Here is a 20,715-nt window from a genome sequence, read left to right on the forward strand (position 1 = left end):
ATCCATATCATCTCTCTTCATCTGTCTTCATCTGTCTCTTCACTCTTTCTTTCTCTCTATCTCAAACTCTCTCTACATACATCTATATTTTCTCCATCACTCTCTTTCTCTCCTTTTATCTGGTTAGTTAGATCTCACTCGGTACAGGTCTCTAATTCCTGTAGATCCTCTTATCCACAGAACCTCAGATCCCCTGAGCTATTTCTGTTTGGTCCCATCGTAATGCCCAGAGCACCTTCTCTCAAATCTCCCTCAGGCCTAGTGATTGGCTGACACACACACACACACACACACACACACACACACACACACACACACACACACACACACACACACACACACACACACACACACACAGCGTAGGACCCCACTCTATTCACAGCATTAGACATCCCGGTTGTGTGACTGACCACAGTTCAGTGTGAAGGACGCTGACGACAACAGAGGAAGTGCTTCATTGTGACCGTAGGCTCACAGGTAAGGACAGAGCCGTAGATAAATACCTGATTCCAGGGACTTATGAGGCCAGTCTTTGACTCTGCAACTTGGTATAGATAGATGGATGGACAAACGTGTTGTTGATGTTGGACTAACTTCATTCTACTGATTTATTTTCTGGGTAAAGAGACCCTGGTGAGATAGTAATCAATTGATTGATTGATTTAATTGATTCAATATTAAATGTAGCAGGCTGCTCCAGCTGGACACAACGTTACATATAGTTAAGTGGTAGAGTAAAACAGAGAAAAACACTATATTATTTGGGGTGTTGGATCCCATATAAAGGGAACTCATTTTTATGTGGTTGGTCATAAGATTATTTTTACTTTCTACTATTTTGTATTGTGTTGGAGTTTTTTCCCTCAGGAGATGAGGTGGAGGAAAACAGACAGACAGTGTTGGAGCTCAAATGAAGGAAACTCATGTGCTTATATATGATTTTTATTTGGGCGGCACTTGGATTTTTTGAGTTTGTTTTTATTTTGTATATTTTGGGGGGTTTTCGACCCAGGAGATGAGGTGAGTTAAAGAGCGGCATGTATGGTTTAATAATTAAGACAATTATTTATATTTTCGTGGCCAATATTCACAAAGAGCCCGATTCAGACGTCTGTCCTATGCAAGCCTTTCCTACGCACTTCTCAGTAGTTGTTATTCAAACTTACCTTATGCAGGTGTGGTTCCCTTGCACACTGAATAAATGTAATTTAACTGCTAGAAATCTTCCCATTTGCGTTTTCATTCCATAGGGTTTTTAGTTTGTTGATTTTTAATCCACCCCTTTAAATTTGGTGCACCTTTAATTAGAATTTTCTCGACAGACTCACTAGAAAATATGGAGAGAACAGATTCAGAATATTAGCGTGAAAGAAAGCCATCTAAATACAGTGCCTTGCGAAAGTATTCGGCCCCCTTGAACTTTGCGACCTTTTGCCACATTTCAGGCTTCAAACATAAATATATAAAACTGTATTATTTTGTGAAGAATCAACAACATGTGGGACACAATCATGAAGTGGAACGACATTTATTGGATATTTCAAACTTTTTTAACAAATCAAAAACTGAAAAATTGGGCGTGCAAAATTATTCAGCCCCTTTACTTTCAGTGCAGCAAACTCTCTCCAGAAGTTCAGTGAGGATCTCTGAATGATCCAATGTTGACCTAAATGACTAATGATGATAAATACAATCCACCTGTGTGTAATCAAGTCTCCGTATAAATGCACCTGCACTGTGATAGTCTCAGAGGTCCGTTAAAAGCGCAGAGAGCATCATGAAGAACAAGGAACACACCAGGCAGGTCCGAGATACTGTTGTGAAGAAGTTTAAAGCCGGATTTGGATACAAAAAGATTTCCCAAGCTTTAAACATCCCAAGGAGCACTGTGCAAGCGATAATATTGAAATGGAAGGAGTATCAGACCACTGCAAATCTACCAAGACCTGGCCGTCCCTCTAATCTTTCAGCTCATACAAGGAGAAGACTGATCAGAGATGCAGCCAAGAGGCCCATGATCACTCTGGATGAACTGCAGAGATCTACAGCTGAGGTGGGAGACTCTGTCCATAGGACAACAATCAGTCGTATATTGCACAAATCTGGCCTTTATGGAAGAGTGGCAAGAAGAAAGCCATTTCTTAAAGATATCCATAAAAAGTGTCGTTTAAAGTTTGCCACAAGCCACCTGGGAGACACACCAAACATGTGGAAGAAGGTGCTCTGGTCAGATGAAACCAAAATTGAACTTTTTGGCAACAATGCAAAACGTTATGTTCGGCATGAAAGCAACACAGCTCATCCCTCTGAACACACAATCCCCACTGTCAAACATGGTGGTGGCAGCATCATGGTTTGGGCCTGCTTTTCTTCAGCAGGGACAGGGAAGATGGTTAAAATTGATGGGAAGATGGATGGAGCCAAATACAGGACCATTCTGGAAGAAAACCTGATGGAGTCTGCAAAAGACCTGAGACTGGGACGGAGATTTGTCTTCCAACAAGACAATGATCCAAAACATAAAGCAAAATCTACAATGGAATGGTTCAAAAATAAACATATCCAGGTGTTAGAATGGCCAAGTCAAAGTCCAGACCTGAATCCAATCGAGAATCTGTGGAAAGAACTGAAAACTGTTGTTCACAAATGCTCTCCATCCAACCTCACTGAGCTCGAGCTGTTTTGCAAGGAGGAATGGGAAAAAATTTCAGTCTCTCGATTTGCAAAACTGATAGAGACATACCCCAAGCGACTTACAGCTGTAATCGCAGCAAAAGGTGGCGCTACAAAGTATTAACTTAAGGGGGCTGAATAATTTTGCACGCCCAATTTTTCAGTTTTTAATTTGTTAAAAAAGTTTTAAATATCCAATAAATGTCGTTCCACATCATGATTGTGTCCACTTGTTGTTGATTCTTCACCAAAAAATACAGTTTTATATCTTTGTGTGATTATAGAATGAAAACCAGGTGTGTATGGAAAAAGGACAAAACAAATAGACATATGAAAAATGGAGGGGCGATGGCTAGAAAGCAGGTGACGTCGATCGCCGAACACCGCCCAAACAAGAAGAGAAGCCGACTTCGGTGGAAGTCGTGACAAGTGACAGTTATAAATGTAAAGAAACTAACACTAAAGTGACAGTTATAAATGTAAGGAAACTAACACTAAAGTGACAGTTATAAATATGAGGAAACTAACACTAAAGTGACAGTTATAAATGTAAGGAAACTAACACTAAAGTGACAGTTATAAATATGAGGAAACTAACACTAAAGTGACAGTTATAAATGTAAGGAAACTAACACTAAAGAGACAGTTATAAATGTAAGGAAACTAACACTAAAGAGACAGTTATAAATGTAAGGAAACTAACACTAAAGTGACAGTTATAAATATGAGGAAACTAACACTAAAGTGACAGTTATAAATGTAAGGAAACTAACACTAAAGAGACAGTTATAAATGTAAGGAAACTAACACTAAAGTGACAGTTATAAATATGAGGAAACTAACACTAAAGTGACAGTTATAAATGTAAGGAAACTAACACTAAAGTGACAGTTATAAATATGAGGAAACTAACACTAAAGTGACAGTTATAAATGTAAGGAAACTAACACTAAAGTGACAGTTATAAATGTAAGGAAACTAACACTAAAGTGACAGTTATAAATGTAAGGAAACTAACACTAAAGAGACAGTTATAAATGTAAGGAAACTAACGCTAAAGTGACAGTTATAAATATGAGGAAACTAACACTAAAGTGACAGTTATAAATGTAAGGAAACTAACACTAAAGTGACAGTTATAAATATGAGGAAACTAACACTAAAGTGACAGTTATAAATGTAAGGAAACTAACACTAAAGTGACAGTTATAAATGTAAGGAAACTAACACTAAAGTGACAGTCATAAATGTAAGGAAACTAACACTAAAGTGACAGTTATAAATGTATGGAAACTAACACTAAAGTGACAGTTATAAATTTGAGGAAACTAACACTAAAGTGACAGTTATAAATGTAAGGAAACTAACACTAAAGTGACAGTTATAAATATGAGGAAACTAACACTAAAGTGACAGTTATAAATGTAAGGAAACTAACACTAAAGTGACAGTTATAAATATGAGGAAACTAACACTAAAGTGAATTCTGGTGGAGTCCATGAGGAGGAGATGCACTGCAGTACTTAATGCAGCTGGTGGCCACAACAGATACTGACTGTTACTTTTGATTTTGACCCCCCTTTGTTCAGGGACACATTATTCCATTTCTGTTTGTCACATGTCTGTGGAACTTGTTCAGTTTATGTCTCAGTTGTTGAACCTTGTTATGTTCATACAAATATTTACACATGTTAAGTTTTCTGAAAATAAACACAGTTGACAGTGACAGGACGTTTCTATTTTTGCTGAGTTTATTTTCCTCCTTTATTGTTTTCCCCTAACCCTACCACCCCTCCCCTATTTGGAATAAACTAATGGACAACAATAGGCTTCCACTTCCAGCTTATACATACTACATACATTTCACGGTCAAGTCCCAGCCTTTAGCTCCCCTCAACCACTCCTATCTATCTTTGAAGAACATCCGTTTTTTATTTCTATTTGCCATATATTTTTTAAATGTGCTGTGATGTTTCACAAAAGTTCTGAACGTTTCTGTTTTCAAAGTTTCTACAGATTTTAAATTAAAGATAAACACCTTTGCTAAGAGTACAATTATATTATTGATCGATTGATTGTGAACCTGCGATCAAAAACTAGCTACATATCGGCATTACCAAAATAAGTGATCTGTCTCTTCGCAGCAAAACCTGCAGAGCTGGAATGGTTGCAAGAATTTTGTATAGTCATTTATATTGAAAAACTCTACGTTTTGAATCCGGCGTCGTTTTATGTATCAGTTCATAAACCATGTGCCATGGAATCGGTACATCAATAATCTCCTCCCAAATATTTTGCAACTTGTATGGTGCAGCTGCCAGTTTTTTGGTCCTTAACTTAAACTGGTATACTTTTTTTATTTATCAGATTTGACTTTAGCGAATGTTGGTCCTTAATGTAGGGCAGACAGACAAGACCTTACCACCTCCCATTTCCACTAGCCTCCTCCATTTCTGCGGTAATGCTGCAATCAGTTGGTTCTTTACAGATGTTCTTTATAAATGGCTCATCATGCTACATGGGGCTGTGGACTCACTAAAGTTCCAAGGACTTCACTACTCCAATCAGGGAGATGAATCATTAAAGAGGAATGCATCAGGGCTAATACCTGCATAGCCTGGACCCTTAGAGCTGGGGGTTGGGGGGGTTGCCATGGAGACATCCGTCCTTGTGGTAGGCTGTTGGACAGGTCCGGGTCAGAGGTTGGATACAGGAAGGAGGGATACTGTGTGTGGTGTGCTAAGATCAAAACACTGGAGTCAGTTTAATCCATTGACGTATTGGTTTAGTGTAAGCAACACTGTACGAGCCCAACCGCAAGCTTTACCTTAGTGTCCTCGCACACAAGGGAAGAAGGTGTCGGAATGCCTTGGAAAATCAGTGTAACTCTGGGTGGGTGATCTGTCAGTTGGAAAATCAGTGTAACTCTGGGGTGGGTGATCTGTCAGTTGGAAAGTCAGTGTAACTCTGGGGTGGGTGATCTGTCAGTTGGAAAATCAGTGTAACTCTGCGGTGGGTGATCTGTCAGTTGGAAAGTCAGTGTAACTCTGGGGTGGGTGATCTGTCAGTTGGAAAGTCAGTGTAACTCTGGGGTGGGTGATCTGTCAGTTGGAAAGTCAGTGTAACTCTGGGGTGGGTGATCTGTCAGTTGGAAAGTCAATGTAACTCTGGGGTGGGTGACCTGTCAGTTGGAAAATCAGTGTAACTCTGGGGTGGGTGATCTGTCAGTTGGAAAATCAGTGTAACTCTGGGGTGGGTGACCTGTCAGTTGGAAAGTCAGTGTAACTCTGGGGTGGGTGATCTGTCAGTTGGAAAGTCAATGTAACTCTGGAGTGGGTGACCTGTCAGTTGGAAAATCAGTGTAACTCTGTCAGTCACAGGTTAGACTATATGGTGTCCTTCCTTCACCTGGTTAACATCTCCATAGAGAGGTTTATAGGGGAGAGAGAGACACATATTTAAAACATGTTTAAAACGTGATGATTTGGTTAAAGCACTCAGATGGATACATTTAAGTCTAAAAATCTGTCTTGTGGCTGTTGGTTTTCCAGTATTTTTCCAGGAATGGCACCTTAGACCCTTCCTCCTTTCCATTAGCCCCTCCTCCTTTCCATTAGCCCCTCCTCCTTTCCATGACTAACAATCCAGAGAGAATCTAACCCTCACGTGCCAACCACTAACAAGAGGGATCGGATACCAGAGTAATCCACTCAAAGCACATTAACTTGATTAGCCTTTCCAGGAAAGCTCTATGGGCATACAGGGCCAGAACCTTTTCAAACACGCTTGATTACATAATGTTATTGGGGGACTAGTCTCTCTTGACAGGCTGAGATTTGGTTTTGGGAGCTAAGATTATTTGGGGATCACAGAATTGAAATAGGTAGAGCAGTCATTCTGTCTGATACCAATGGCCCTCAGTCCCATAAAGGATTATATGGTGTCAACATGTACTAGCTCAGCTGTCACTTTTGGCCACGAGCACACTAAACACCCCTCCGAATGGCCGAACTGCAAAATATGATAATCCTGAATGATCTTGAGCTTTATTGTCACAATGTTCCTTTTGTTCAAGAAATGATGGTTTAGGTTCCCGAGAGAGTTTTAAAACATCCCCTCCCCTCCTGTGTTCTGTTCCCAACAGCTAACTCTCAAACATAATGTCTGGAAACGTCGATGAAGAGGAGGCCAACGTCACCCACACAGGTGAGGATGAGGCTAATGTGTGTGTGTGTGTGTGAGTGTGTGATTAAAGTGTGGAGGTGGTGTCTTGTACAGTTACAGTTACATCCTTAGAACATTTAGGTCTATCTGAGATCAGACCAATATAAGACAGCGGCAACAGTCTGTCTGCCTTTCCACAGCAAGCCTGATAGGATATATAGCATTATTCCTTTAAATAGGGGCCAGGTCAAATACAGTGTACAGCCGAGGAGCAGCCACCCAAACTAGAAAGGGATAAGCAATGTTAGTAGCAGGTTGAAGAGAAACACAGAGCTCTGTGGTGTTCTGGCACTTTGACACACGCTCTAAGCTACTTTCCTACCTGCTCCTACGCAACCAAGGTGCAATTAGAAGACAGCCTTAAGCGTCTAGTTTAGGCCATAATCCATCGGAGGGCGGGCCAACCCATCCAGCACTGCACATTGTACATCTGTCAATCACACACACACACACACACACACACACACACACACACACACAAACACACAGTCTGCTGTGTTCATCTGAGTCACAGCCCCAAACAAAGATGGCTGACGCCATGTATAAATCCTATTTTGGTGGTCATGTCACATGACATCAAGAATAATGTTCTGCAATTCTGTGTCAATTCGGCACACCATGTCAAGGCAGTAGGACTACAAACATTACATACCATTGAGGATGACAAGACAGGAGTCTAGAGCTTACAATAGTTCCATATGACCACAAATTAATGACCATTGTCCTGTTTTTTTTCAGGCCCAAAGGGAGTGATCAATGACTGGAGGAGGTTTAAGCTTGAGAGCATGGACCAGGAGTCCCTGCCCCCCCAGAAGAGAGAGCTGCTCAGGCAGATGTCCTCCCCACACAGGCCCAAAGACGACGGCAGGGGAGGCCTCAACCGCAAGGTGGGATTAGATTAGGTTACATCACAGTTTAATGTGTATTTCTATGGTCCAAACGCAGAAACAGAACCACACATGCTGACAAAAGTACTCATTAAATGAGTTCACTTAAGTGTCCCCTTCCAGTATCTTGGACGGGTCAATTGAACACCCAGGCTAGGTCTCTCTATACAGATGGCTAAGATACTCTAAACAGGTGTGAGTCTAAACAGGTGTGAGTCTAAACAGGTGTGCTGTGTAAACTAACTGACTTCACTGAGCTAAAAACAGAACAAGACATGACTGTCTTTGTAATGTTATTGTACACAGCAAACAAAACAGTGTCCATGACGATCAATAAACTGTAAATTATTCTTTGTTTGTTGTCATGGTTTCAGATGAGTGTTCAGGAGTATGAGCTGATTAAGGAGGATGACGAGAAGTGCATGAAGAAGTACCGCAAGCAGTGCATGCAGGAGATGCACGAGCGCCTCAGCTTTGGTCCCAAGTTCGAGGGCGTGTACGAGCTGGACAGCGGCGAGGCATTTCTGGAGGTCATTGAGAAGGAACACCGGCTCACTGTGGTGGTGGTGCACATCTACAAGGAGGGGATCAAAGGTTGCGATGCGCTCAACTCCTGCCTGGACTGCCTGGCCACTGAGTACACTAGCGTCAAGTTTTGCAGGATCGACGCCGGGGTGACTGGTGCGGGGGAGCGCTTCACTGATGACGTCCTGCCCACCATGCTGGTGTATAAGGCTGGCGAGCTGCTGGGGAACTTCCTGGCCACCAACCAGCACTTCAACGAGGAGTTCTTTGCCACCGACGTGGAGGCTTTCCTCAACGGCTACGGCCTGCTGCCGGAGAAAGATTTAGTCGTTGGGGGAGAGGAGGAGGAGGCAGCCGTGGATGTGGAGGCAGTGGAGTGAAGAGGTTGTGGAAGAGAGGTGTGTGGAGGAGGAGATGGAGGACAGGGGTTTATGGTGGGGTGGAGTGAAGGGGTTGTGGAAGAGAGGTGTGTGGAGGAGGAGATGGAGGACAGGGGTTTATGGTGGGGTGGAGTGAAGGGGTTGTGGAAGAGAGGTGTGTGGAGGAGGAGATGGAGGACAGGGGTTTATGGTGGGGTGCAGTGAAGGGGTTGTGGAAGAGAGGTGTGTGGAGGAGGAGATGGAGGACAGGGGTTTATGGTGGGGTGGAGTGAAGGGGTTGTGGAAGAGAGGTGTGTGGAGGAGGAGATGGAGGACAGGGGTTTATGGTGGGGTGGAGTGAAGGGGTTGTGGAAGAGAGGTGTGTGGAGGAGGAGATGGAGGACAGGGGTTTATGGTGGGGTGGAGTGATAAAGGGTTGGTGGGGTTGAAGGAGGGAAGTGTGTGGAGGAGGATATGGTTTTGTGATGGATTGATGCTTGTTTTGTGTAACAGAGTAGCAGACGCACACAGACTGGGTTGACTGCACTAGAAGGGCCTGAGCGTACTGTAGAAGGAGTCCATTCCCTAAATAAGGGATCATTTCAATGTTCATCCAGGGAAGAAACCTCAGCAGCCTGAGTACGGGTGGCCTGTGTACCTGACGTGGATTAGGGTTTGCATTCCTACTAGAAAAGGACCGTTCCAGTTAACTTATTGTTGGGAGCCAAAGTTGATCTATTATTAGGCTACATGTATGAAAGGGGGAAAACATGATCTCACATATTGGGCCGATTCTGATTAGGATTACTCTGGGTCCAGGACACCAGCCTATGGTGTTTCTGGGTAATATTTAATATATTATATATATATGTTATATTTTCAAGTCTTTAGAATGATCTTTTTTTCAAGGTTAAATTACATATTTATTTTAGGTATTTACAAACGCTGTAAGATTCTATAATATTTAATAAAACAAAACATGAATAACACGAAAAAACATAACAAACCAAACGTGTCATTCAATTGCTCATTAATGAATTTTGTAACATTGTTCGAACATTTGGAAAATGATCCATGTGTCAACTAAGACTAACTTGCCAACTGATTTTAGAAAATGCTACATAGCCAGTGCAGTAGTTCCACACACTTATCTGGAAAAGCCATTGACAAGCGGCCTGTTACATGAACCATTTAATCATCACCTCGTGATTCTGTTTCCTGTGTGTCCTTTGGAAGAAGTGACATAAAGTCATCATGGAAACATCCCACTCAGTTGTCTAGGAAACATTGCTGTTTTTTGGGCGGTTGTTGTGGGATTTAGCTGATTCCACTGGCAACGTAGTGCTAGATATTGACACTTGTTTGCATTGAGAAAGACTGGGTAACTGTAATGTAAATTGTGTCTTGAAAGGCATCTATATAAGCTGGTATAGAGAACATAAACGCTGGCTTGTCTTCAATAATGACTAAATAATAGTTCAAGGCATTGGGAGAGTTTTGAGTCCAATTGATTCTATGCCAGACATGCAGATTTTGCAGATCACAGCATAACATTTTATCAAGTCAGTTCTAATGTGATATAACTCCAGTACTCCAGGCTCTTAATGCAGAGAAGAAGAATAATGAACCCAGAGAATCAGACAGACAGACAGACAGATGAGGAGGCCTCCTCCCTCTCGTTGAGTCTCTCTCTCGTCCTGGGTTTAGTTTGAGTGGCAGGCTCTCACACGTTGAACAACCTTGCCACATACATAACTACAGCATAGAAATGACTCTGCTGTGACCCCAGCACAGGTTGAAAAGTTCACTGCACAGAAATGACTCTGCTCTGACCCCAGCACAGGTTGAAAAGTTCACGCATAGAAATGAAAAAAAATGAAAAACATAAAAGTTATTCAAGCACAGACGTTCATTATTTACCCACAATTTGATATGTCATAAATTCAATTACGGTGCTTCCTACTTAGTGGAAACTGACAGAAGCACATGCGTGCACATGGAACTGCTGGAAGCGTGCTTCTGGTTGAACTGTGGTCTGAACTGTGGCTGAACTCAGAATTACGGGAACAAAAGAGGGGCTCACCATGATGAAGATAGAAGGTACTGGATTCTGGTGTGCTGTGAGTGTAGAACAAGTTTATAACTAAGAAAGAAAACAAAAGCTCATTGGCCCTTTATTTGATGTTGGCAGCAGTCTCCACATTCCAACCAGGGACCCAGATGTTCAACAGGTTTGCATGGTGCACCCTTTTCTGTTGAGGAGCCAATACTGTAGCATTTATTCTTATTCATGTAGGCCCATCCTTAGTTTTAACAGTCTGACCCCACTGTGTTAGGAAAACATATCCTAAGAATGCAGAAAATCTGTCACATCTGTCATGTAAAATCAACAATCAAAAACCTGACCTTGATCTTTTGATGTAACTCACACAAGGTTGCTGAGGGGAGGACGGCTCATAATAATGGCATCAAACACCTGGAAACCATGGAAACCATGTGTTTGATGTATTTGATACCGTTCTACTGATACCGCTCAAATCATTAACACAACCCTGTCCTCCCCAATTAAGGTGCCACCAGCCTCCTGTGTGTCACAGCATGGTGACAAAACATACAGTCAGAACAATGTAAGACATTCCACATTCCAGAATATAATCCACAATGTTATGTTATGATGAGAGGGTCCGTGTGATCACAGTGATCTCTTCTAGCTGATCAGGCGTTCTAATCGTCTTATAGGATGAAGTCACAAGCCTCTGTGGCTGTTTGGCTTGGCTTCTCCTCTCTCTCTCTCTGGGTGCTGCTGCTAAAGGTGAGCTTACAGGTACTCGAGACAATGATGATTGGTTGCATCTAGCTAGCCTCCAATAAAAAAAATTACATTTAGAGAGACGGGTCCAAATCAAGAGTATTTCCTTACAAACATGAAATTGCAAATACACCGAACACAAATAAAAACACAACATGTAAAATGTTGGTCCCATGTTTCATGAGCTGAAATAGTAGATCCCGGAAATGTTCCATATGCAAAAAAAAAAGCTTATTTCTCTCATATTCTGTGAACACATTTGTTTATATCCCTGTTAGTGAGCATTTGTCCTTTGCCAAGACAATCCATCCACCTGACAGGTGTGACATATCAAGAAGTTGATTAAATAGCATGATCATTACACAGGTGCACCTTGGGCTGGGAACAATAACTCTGAAACTCTGAAAATGGCACCGACAGAGATGGTCACCTCGCTTCGCGTTCTTAGGAAACTATGCAGTATTTTGTTTTTTCATGTATTATTTCTTACATTGTTACCCCAGGAAATCTTTAGTCTTATTACATACATCCCAGGCACCGGCCAGTGAGTGAGTGTTCGTCAGACACCGGCCAGTGAGTGAGTGTTCATCAGGCACTGGCCAGCGAGTGAGTGTTCGTCAGGCCAACAGCAGAATACTGTGAACTGTGACACACTGTCACATTTCCTCTTAGGTTTAAAATACAAGTGATCCTGTTACAGACTACACATGGCCCAGGGTAACCAGGGTAACCTTTAAGGGAGATCACGCCTTACTGAAACCTCCCCCTGGAGCTTTCCTTTCATGAAACCTGGTGCTTCTCCTGCCCGTGGTTCCTTAAGCATGTAACAACACAGTCCCACCAGACTGACAACATCTTCTGCTCACTGTGGCGACCGTTGCATCGCATGGGTGGCGGCTGGGCCTAGTAGCAAAAATATCCTTTCTGTGTCTGTCTGGAGTCTGGACAGACATGTCCCCACTTGCCCCATGCACACAGTAACCACAGAGTTTCGGTATGTGATGTGCCACAGACAGAATTTTACTGTAGCTGCAAGTCATATATAGAGTATAATAGCCTACAGTAAGTGTTGTGTATCTGAGGTGGTTGTTGTTGATGTCAGGGTTCAGGAGTGCAGTGTAAGCCTGTGGCCTGTAGCAGGGTTGAGAGAAAACATCAAGTGCCTTATGGAAGGGCTAAGACAGATATTAGCCACAAACAAAATAAGATCTATAACGTCCATAAAGTCAACACAGTAGCGCTATACCAATTGCTACATTTTTGTTTAGACAGTGGGCAATGCATGAATTTCCATTATAGATCAAATCAAATCAAATGTATTGGTTACAAACACATGGTTAGCAGATGTTATTGTGAGTATAATGAAATGCTTGTGCTTCTAGTTCTGACAGTGCAGCAATATCTAACAATTAATATCTAACAAATCCACAGCATATACCTAATACACACTAAGTAAAGGAATGGAATAAGAATATATAAATATATGGATGAGTAACGTCAGAGTGCATAGGCTATACAGTATATACATAGGAGATGAGTAATGCAAGATATGTAAACATTATTAAAGTGACTAGTGTTCCATTTACGAAAGTGACCAATGATTTCAAGTCTGTATGTACTGTAGGCAGCAGCCTGTCTGTGATGGTGATGGCTGTTTAACAGTCTGATGGCCTTGAGATAGAAGCTGTTTTTCAGTCTCTCGGTCCCAGCTTTGACGCACCTGTACTGACCTCGCCTTCTGGATGATAACGGGGTGAACAGGCAGTGGATTGGATGGTTGTTCTCCTTGATGATCTTTTTGGCCTTCCTGTGACATCGGGTGCTGTAGGTGTCCTGGAGGGCAGGTAGTTTGCCCCCGGTGATGCGTTGTGCAAACCGCACCACCCTCAGGAGAGCCCTGCGTTTGTGGGTGGTTTGCAATTGTCGTACCAGGCAGTGATATAGCCCAACAGGATGCTCTCAATTGTGCATCTGTAGAAGTTTGTGAGAGTTTTAGTTAACAAGCCAAATTTCTTCAGCCTCCTGAGTTTGAAGAGGCGCTGTTGATTACCCGAGACTTCCGAGAATGAGATTAGTTAACACAAATATTTACCTACAGTAGTTATAATAAGCGCCCCCATCCCTCTCTCTCTGTTTATTGGGTAGGTTGTTTCTCAGTTGGCGCTGTGAGCTTTGATTCATGGCACCAGCTGCAACACTCTAGTTGACCCACACAAAACCCCACTAAGATGACGTCACATCATGAGGCATGACACAGGGCTGAGGACCAGGTCTGGGGCATGACGCTCCCGTTAGAGTGTAAAACTATAGCAGCTGGTGGCTCTGATCTCACGTGAAAATAAATTGCTCCTTCCACGTGACTTTGCTGTCTCACGCTGCAAATATGAATGGGCCCCTCTAACAATGAACCCAGGAAGTGTATTCCTAGACACACTGTCATCTGTTACTGGAATGTGTTAATAGAAATGGAAAAAACACATCTTAACTTCCATGTCATTGCACAGGCCCCTTTAATTTATGGGAATCCCAGGGATGTTCTGATGCCCTTTGCATGCCAGATCCTGGGATTGAACCGCTTGACTCCGTGGGACACATCGTCACTCTTCTAGGAAGAGACTATAGATGAGACAGGCCACCAGGGAGACTCCTGAAGCCACTGCCACACCTACAACACAGAGGAGAGGAGTACTGACTAATATGGAGGAGAGGGGAAAAGTAAACGGAAGGCGAGAGAGAGAGGGTATGCTGCATCACAACGTACCCATGGTGATTTTGCGCCTCTGCTGGATCTTGTACACCGGGACCCAGGTGCTGTCCATGCCTTCCTCTGAATCTCCAACCAGAATAAAAAGCCGTTAGACACCCAACTTACTCTGCTTCCTAACTTCTTCCTATCGGCTTCCTACCAGCTTCTTACTGGCTTCCTAACGGCTTCCTACCTGTGCCCTACCTGCAGCCTACCTGCTTCCTACCTGTGCCCTACCTGCTTCCTAAATGTGTCCTAAACTACAGGCAGAAAGGCTGCGAGGAACCACCTTCTCTATTGTAACACATATCTGATGCCTGGGGGAGATCAATGACTTCAGCTATTTATTTTATATATATACAGTGCCTTGCGAAAGTATTCGGCCCCCTTGAACTTTGCGACCTTTTGCCACATTTCAGGCTTCAAACATAGAGATATAAAACTGTATTTTTTTGTGAAGAATCAAGTGGGACACAATCATGAAGTGGAACGACATTTATTGGATATTTCAAACTTTTTTAACAAATAAAAAATTGAAAAATTGGGCGTGCAAAATTATTCAGCCCACTTAAGTTAATACTTTGTAGCGCCACCTTTTGCTGCGATTACAGCTGTAAGTCGCTTGGGGTATGTCTCTATCAGTTTTGCACATCGAGAGACTGAATTTTTTTCTCATTCCTCCTTGCAAAACAGCTCGAGCTCAGTGAGGTTGGATGGAGAGCATTTGTGAACAGCAGTTTTCAGTTCTTTCCACAGATTCTCGATTGGATTCAGGTCTGGACTTTGACTTGGCCATTCTAACACCTGGATATGTTTATTTTTGAACCATTCCATTGTAGATTTTGCTTTATGTTTTGGATCATTGTCTTGTTGGAAGACAAATCTCCGTCCCAGTCTCAGGTCTTTTGCAGACTCCATCAGGTTTTCTTCCAGAATGGTCCTGTATTTGGCTCCATCCATCTTCCCATCAATTTTAACCATCTTCCCTGTCCCTGCTGAAGAAAAGCAGGCCCAAACCATGATGCTGCCACCACCATGTTTGACAGTGGGGATGTTGTGTTCAGGGTGATGAGCTGTGTTGCTTTTACGCCAAACATAACGTTTTGCATTGTTGCCAAAAAGTTCAATTATGGTTTCATCTGACCAGAGCACCTTCTTCCACATGTTTGGTGTGTCTCCCAGGTGGCTTGTGGCAAACTTTAAACAACACTTTTTATGGATATCTTTAAGAAATGGCTTTCTTCTTGCCACTCTTCCATAAAGGCCAGATTTGTGCAATATACGACTGATTGTTGTCCTATGGACAATGGGACAATATCCCACCTCAGCTCAGCTGTAGATCTCTGCAGTTCATCCAGAGTGATCATGGGCCTCTTGGCTGCATCTCTGATCAGTCTTCTCCTTGTATGAGCTGAAAGTTTAGAGGGACGGCCAGGTCTTGGTAGATTTGCAGTGGTCTGATACTCCTTAAATTTCAATATTATCGCTTGCACAGTGCTCCTTGGGATGTTTAAAGCTTGGGAAATCTTTTTGTATCCAAATCCGGCTTTAACCTTCTTCACAACAGTATCTCGGACCTGCCTGGTGTGTTCCTTGTTCTTCATGATGCTCTCTGCGCTTTTGACGGACCTCTGAGACTATCACAGTGCAGGTGCATTTATACGGAGACTTGATTACACACAGGTGGATTGTATTTATCATCATTAGTCATTTAGGTCAACATTGGATCATTCAGAGATCCTCACTGAACTTCTGGAGAGCGTTTGCTGCACTGAAAGTAAAGGGGCTGAATAATTTTGCACGCCCAATTATTCAGTTTTTGATTTGTTAAAAAAGTTTGAAATATCCAATAAATGTCGTTCCACTTCATGATTGTGTCCCACTTGTTGTTGATTCTTCACAAAAAAATACAGTTTTATATCTTTATGTTTGAAGCCTGAAATGTGGCAAAAGGTCGCAACGTTCAAGGGGGCCGAATGCTTTCGCAAGGCACTGTATAAAAAGAAAGAAAATCCATACTGATGCTCAATCATCTGTAAACCACACAGATGAGACAGGTCACAACAAGATCTGAACACACACTGTAACCGTGTCACAAAGGGCACAGGTATCTTATTGAGAAGTTTGCTATGGGTGGGACAGAAACTGAAACTCGGGAGGAACCTTATAACAGCAGGTAGACACGGGTAGTGGCAAAAGTAAAAAGAATAGAATAGAACAAGAATATAACTATTATCTATGAATATGACGATTTGTTGACAGCCTGCCCTACGTGCATTTTAAAACATGACATCAAGAGGAATAAAGTTGATGACAGATCGACAGGCATGTACGAGGAGGTAACAACATTTACTGCTGTGACATTATCCGACCTGTCTGTAGGCCTACTTAGAATAGTGATCAAGTCACATTTGACACTCACTTTCCAAAATGCAGCCAAGTATATCTTATCGCCCTCAAGGAACATCAAGACATCTATCTGACCAGCAGATTATCTTTTGGCAACTTTATGAGAATTTGGGTTCTATTTCAGACAGCATAGACGGAGCTGAACCAGTACCTAGCCTACCTTGGTGCCACTCCAACCTGCCCTGTACCAGCTGCTGGGTGATATGGAGCTGCCCATCAGGGATGGTGAAGCCTGCCCACTCCTTTACCCTCTCCTGGACAGCTGCCTCTGTCTCAGAGGAGAGTATGTAGTCACACAGAGAGATGCCAGTGTCGGGAACCAGGAAGAACACCCGCTTAGCCAAGGGCTGGGAGCCCATGAATGCCTTCGCTATAGAGACACACACACATAGACACATGCAAACACACACACACACACACACACACACATGCAACCATGCAAACAGACACACACACAGAGACATATACATGGATATCTGCAGGGTCACACATGCACACAGATATATGCGTACCTGTTTTATATACGAAGGTCAAAGATTGTTTTTACATATTTTACAATTACTCAAGAGCCTCTGTCAAATCGTCAAGAATGATGCTGGTTGAGTGTACAGTACAATAAAAACTACAGTGCCTAACCATCGCCATCTAGTGGCATAGCTGCGGACTAATTGTTGAATTTCAAGGCCATTTAAGACCTACTGCACTGGTAACTAACTATTCATGTATCCTACCTGAGTTTTCATCATTTATCAGATGTTCAAAGAAGTTTTTGGCACTGCTGTAGACACTCCTGATGATGTCCCTCTTGATGTACTGTGAGTGACATGGACTCAAGGTCATCAAAAAGTCATCACAGAGATGCAGCTCAAGTGTTTGAAATACTGGTTGCCGGACTTATTGGTGCCCACAGTTGCCTACCATGGTGGTGGTCTTGGCAGTGGTCCTTGCAGGGTTCATGTACGCTCTGCACCCCAGACTCCCCTTCAGTCTCAGGATACAGCTGCATACCTGCACTGACGCAGTGGACGGCCTCTCCCCCAGCTTGCCCCCTGCCTACAAGATAACCCAGAGAGAGAGAGAGAGAGAGAGAGAGAGAGAGAGAGAGAGAGAGAGGAGATTGCAACGTGGGTTCACCTGAACCTCTATATGGAGCAGATTTGAGCCCGTTACACTGATCCATTACAATGTAAGAAAAGTACAACAATCCGATTTTTGCAGTAATTTTTTTTCTTCTTCTCAATATTCATATTCCCACTTACCGTTGGGATGAAGATCTGACCTTGAATCTTTATCCTTTGTGAATTGTTCCTCTAAAGAACATACAGGACATAAACAGTTGTCATTCACAAGGATCGTCAGCAACGACATTGCAATATTCAGTTGCACACCACACCAAACTTGCCTTAGTTGGGGGGTTCAAATTTGTCTTAGCTGGTAGATTTTTGTTGTTGAGGAGACAAACACTGGCCTCAGTCTTCTTTGCCCACCTCATCATCCCATCCTAACACGGATAAGATGTATTGTCACTTTGTCAGTAGAAGTAGTGGTGGAAGACTGAATGTGTAATAAACATATAACAATAATAATGATTAAACTAGGCCTCTGTCCAAAATGGCACCACATTCCCTATATAGTGCACTACTTTTGACTGGGGCCCTAGGTTACCTTCATGGCCTGCATCAGACCGTGGCGGGTCTTGTCCTTGATAGGGAACATCAGGTCGATGTCCATGGGGCAGACTGCAACAGGCCAGAACGCTGTCATCCACTGCAGGTAACTCCATGTCGCAGATTTAGAAGATTTCTGGAAGACATCAGGCAGTAAGTTAACGTTAATCAACACTAACCAGGAACGAGAGTTCAGCCTTTTCTCTCCTTCTCACCCTGTACCCCCCCCCCCCCCCCCCACGCTGCTACTCACTGTTTATTATCTATGCATAGTCCCTTTACCCCTACAAATGACCTCGACTAACCTGGCCGGTATCCCCTGTATATAGCCTCGTCATTGTTATGTCATTTTATTGTGATACTGTTTAATTGTATTTTTTACTTTAGTTAATTAAGTAAATATTTTCTTGAATTGCATTGTTGGTTAAGGGCTTGTAAGTAAGCATTTCCCTGTAAGGTCTACACTTGTTGTATTCGGCACATGTGACAAATACAATTTGATTTGATTTGCAGTGAATTGCGATGTTAGAAGATAATACACAGGCAAATGAATGAATGAGTAAAATGTTGAAAATCTCAACTCTGTACTCACACTAGGTTCTTTAATGTTCATAATCCAGCAAGTCACTCTGTGATGAAATTGCTAAGAAAGAGTGTGTTCTCTATAGTCTTTGTGTTATGTGCATGTGTGTCTGCGTGTGTGTGTCTGCATATGTGGATGTGTGTGTGTGTCTGCGCGTGTCTGTCTGTGGATGTGTGTCTGCATGTGTGTCTGCGTGTGTGTGTCTGAGTGTGTGTCTGTGGATATGTGTGTGTGTCTCTGTGTGTGTCTGCATGTGTGTGTGTGTGTGTCTGCGTGTGTGGATGTGTGTGTGTGTCTGCGTGTGTGTCTGCGTGTGTGTCTGCGTGTGTGTGTGTGTGTGTCTGCATGTGTGTGTGTGTGTGTGTGTCTGCGTGTGTGGATGTGTGTGTGTGTCTGCGTGTGTGTCTGCATGTGTGTGTGTGTCTGCGTGTGTGAATGTGTGTGTGTGTGTCTGCGTGTGTGTCTGCTTGTGTGTCTGTGTGTGTGGATTAGCGTGTGTGTCTGCGTGTGTGGATGAGTGTGTGGATGAGTGTGTGTGTCATCAGCAGTGGAGACTGAGTAAGAGGATACTTGTTGGTGTTGGAGCAGATATGAAGCATCACTCTGTCATTGGTGTCCTCCTCTGAGAAACCCCAAAGCCTGTCCTCGGATACACGATTCTCCACAGCAGCCATAGTCTAACAGAGAAAATGCAGACAGAATACAGACAAATGGATAAATCATCAGATAGACAATCAAACCAAAAACATCTAAAGAAAGAAAATTAAGAAAAACAAAAGCTTGAAATTTGACAAAGAAGAAATTCCTGCCTCACCCGCCTCATTTTCATATGGCTCTCTTTGGTCTGATGGGACGGGGAGACCACAAACATGCCCATCACAGACAGTCCTCCGGGAACCATGCGGTTCAGCTTTAACAAAAGGAAAAATGCAGGAGTCATTAACCAAACCATAGACACTTGAATATCATAACACTATAACACCACAGTACAACAGAAGATCGTTTCAGAAAAAACAATCCTCTATATTTCTCAGGCATGTTCTCCAATAAATCTCACATGTTCTGCGTGATCTAGGATGTAGTCTTTGTCATCCTCATTCATCAGGCCATCAGGATTGTCCTCCTTTAGTGGGGTCATCGCTGCATGCACCACAAACTCCCCCTGTAGCAAAACAAATGTTGATCAAATAAAATGATATTGCATTGGATAGCCTAACATTAGAAAGATGGACCACGTCCCCTGACATACAGTAGGCCTAAATGTCTCACCTGTCCAACTAAAAGTCCAAGGATGTAAGATGTGCTTGCTTTCAGGTTAGCAAAGTATTTCTCCACTGCAGCATCAGCAATGATGCCTTTTCCCATTCCTTTCCCCATTTACACCAAGTTAATCTGCAATTACAAATGAAGATCAATGAGAACTTTACAGTATAGGACTATAGGTAGGCATTGTCAGTGTAATAGAAGAATGCAAGATTATATCATCAAAGAAACCTACGGGGATTTTGTTTCAATTTCAGACGTTTGGGATTCTGTTATCGTCCAGTAAACACCACTTGACGTCTCTTTTCACTTCGCTGAGTTTCCACTACCTCATCTCCTGAACAGGTGATTCGAGAACATCTATGACGTCATAATGCCGCAATGCATTGTGACAGAAGGAAATTCAAGCATGTCCTTTTTTTTAGAACGTTATTCATCGTAATTTATCAAAGCACAGTAGTCTATGCAGTGCATTTATAAACGCCTATTGACCATGTTCAATCAGACAAAACATGACATGACATGACATCCCCACTTCGTCTGTTTCTCCCTGTATTTTCTCGCTGACAG

General features: G+C 42.7%; 2 protein-coding genes across 2 annotated transcripts; one reads left to right on the forward strand and one right to left on the reverse strand.

Moving 5' to 3' along the window:
* Positions 1-383: 383 nt before the first annotated feature.
* LOC139409524 (phosducin b) lies at positions 384-9,681 on the forward strand. Its single transcript, XM_071154795.1, has 4 exons — positions 384-477; positions 6,818-6,879; positions 7,636-7,784; positions 8,159-9,681. The coding sequence occupies exons 2-4, from the start codon at positions 6,834-6,836 to the stop codon at positions 8,687-8,689; spliced, it is 726 nt and encodes a 241-aa protein (XP_071010896.1). The 5' UTR covers positions 384-477; positions 6,818-6,833; the 3' UTR covers positions 8,690-9,681.
* A 4,393-nt stretch (positions 9,682-14,074) lies between these two features.
* On the reverse strand, positions 14,075-20,259 carry LOC139409786 (protein odr-4 homolog). The gene is made up of 11 exons (XM_071155164.1): positions 20,152-20,259; positions 19,940-20,044; positions 19,697-19,792; positions 19,485-19,559; positions 18,298-18,435; positions 17,892-17,942; positions 17,551-17,685; positions 17,364-17,445; positions 16,793-17,002; positions 14,239-14,310; positions 14,075-14,142 (listed from the first exon to the last, which is right to left on the reverse strand). Exons 1-11 carry the CDS (start codon positions 20,257-20,259, stop codon positions 14,075-14,077), a joined length of 1,140 nt encoding a protein of 379 aa, XP_071011265.1.
* Between the last annotated feature and the right edge of the window lie 456 nt (positions 20,260-20,715).

The sequence above is a fragment of the Oncorhynchus clarkii genome, chromosome 5 (assembly GCF_045791955.1).
Source record: "Oncorhynchus clarkii lewisi isolate Uvic-CL-2024 chromosome 5, UVic_Ocla_1.0, whole genome shotgun sequence".
Taxonomy (NCBI): domain Eukaryota; kingdom Metazoa; phylum Chordata; class Actinopteri; order Salmoniformes; family Salmonidae; genus Oncorhynchus; species Oncorhynchus clarkii.

Coding starts and splice junctions, on each gene's coding strand:
- LOC139409786 (XM_071155164.1), bottom strand. CDS start 20,259: ATGGGGAAAGGAATGGGAAAAGGCATCATTGCTGATGCTGCAGTGGAG. Junction 17,446..17,550: donor CTGCCAAGACCACCACCATG/GTAGGCAACTGT, acceptor TGTCACTCACAG/TACATCAAGAGGGACATCAT. Junction 14,311..16,792: donor CAGGTTGGAGTGGCACCAAG/GTAGGCTAGGTA, acceptor TTCTGGTTGGAG/ATTCAGAGGAAGGCATGGAC.
- LOC139409524 (XM_071154795.1), top strand. CDS start 6,834: ATGTCTGGAAACGTCGATGAAGAGGAGGCCAACGTCACCCACACAG. Junction 6,880..7,635: donor GGCCAACGTCACCCACACAG/GTGAGGATGAGG, acceptor GTTTTTTTTCAG/GCCCAAAGGGAGTGATCAAT. Junction 7,785..8,158: donor GGGGAGGCCTCAACCGCAAG/GTGGGATTAGAT, acceptor TCATGGTTTCAG/ATGAGTGTTCAGGAGTATGA.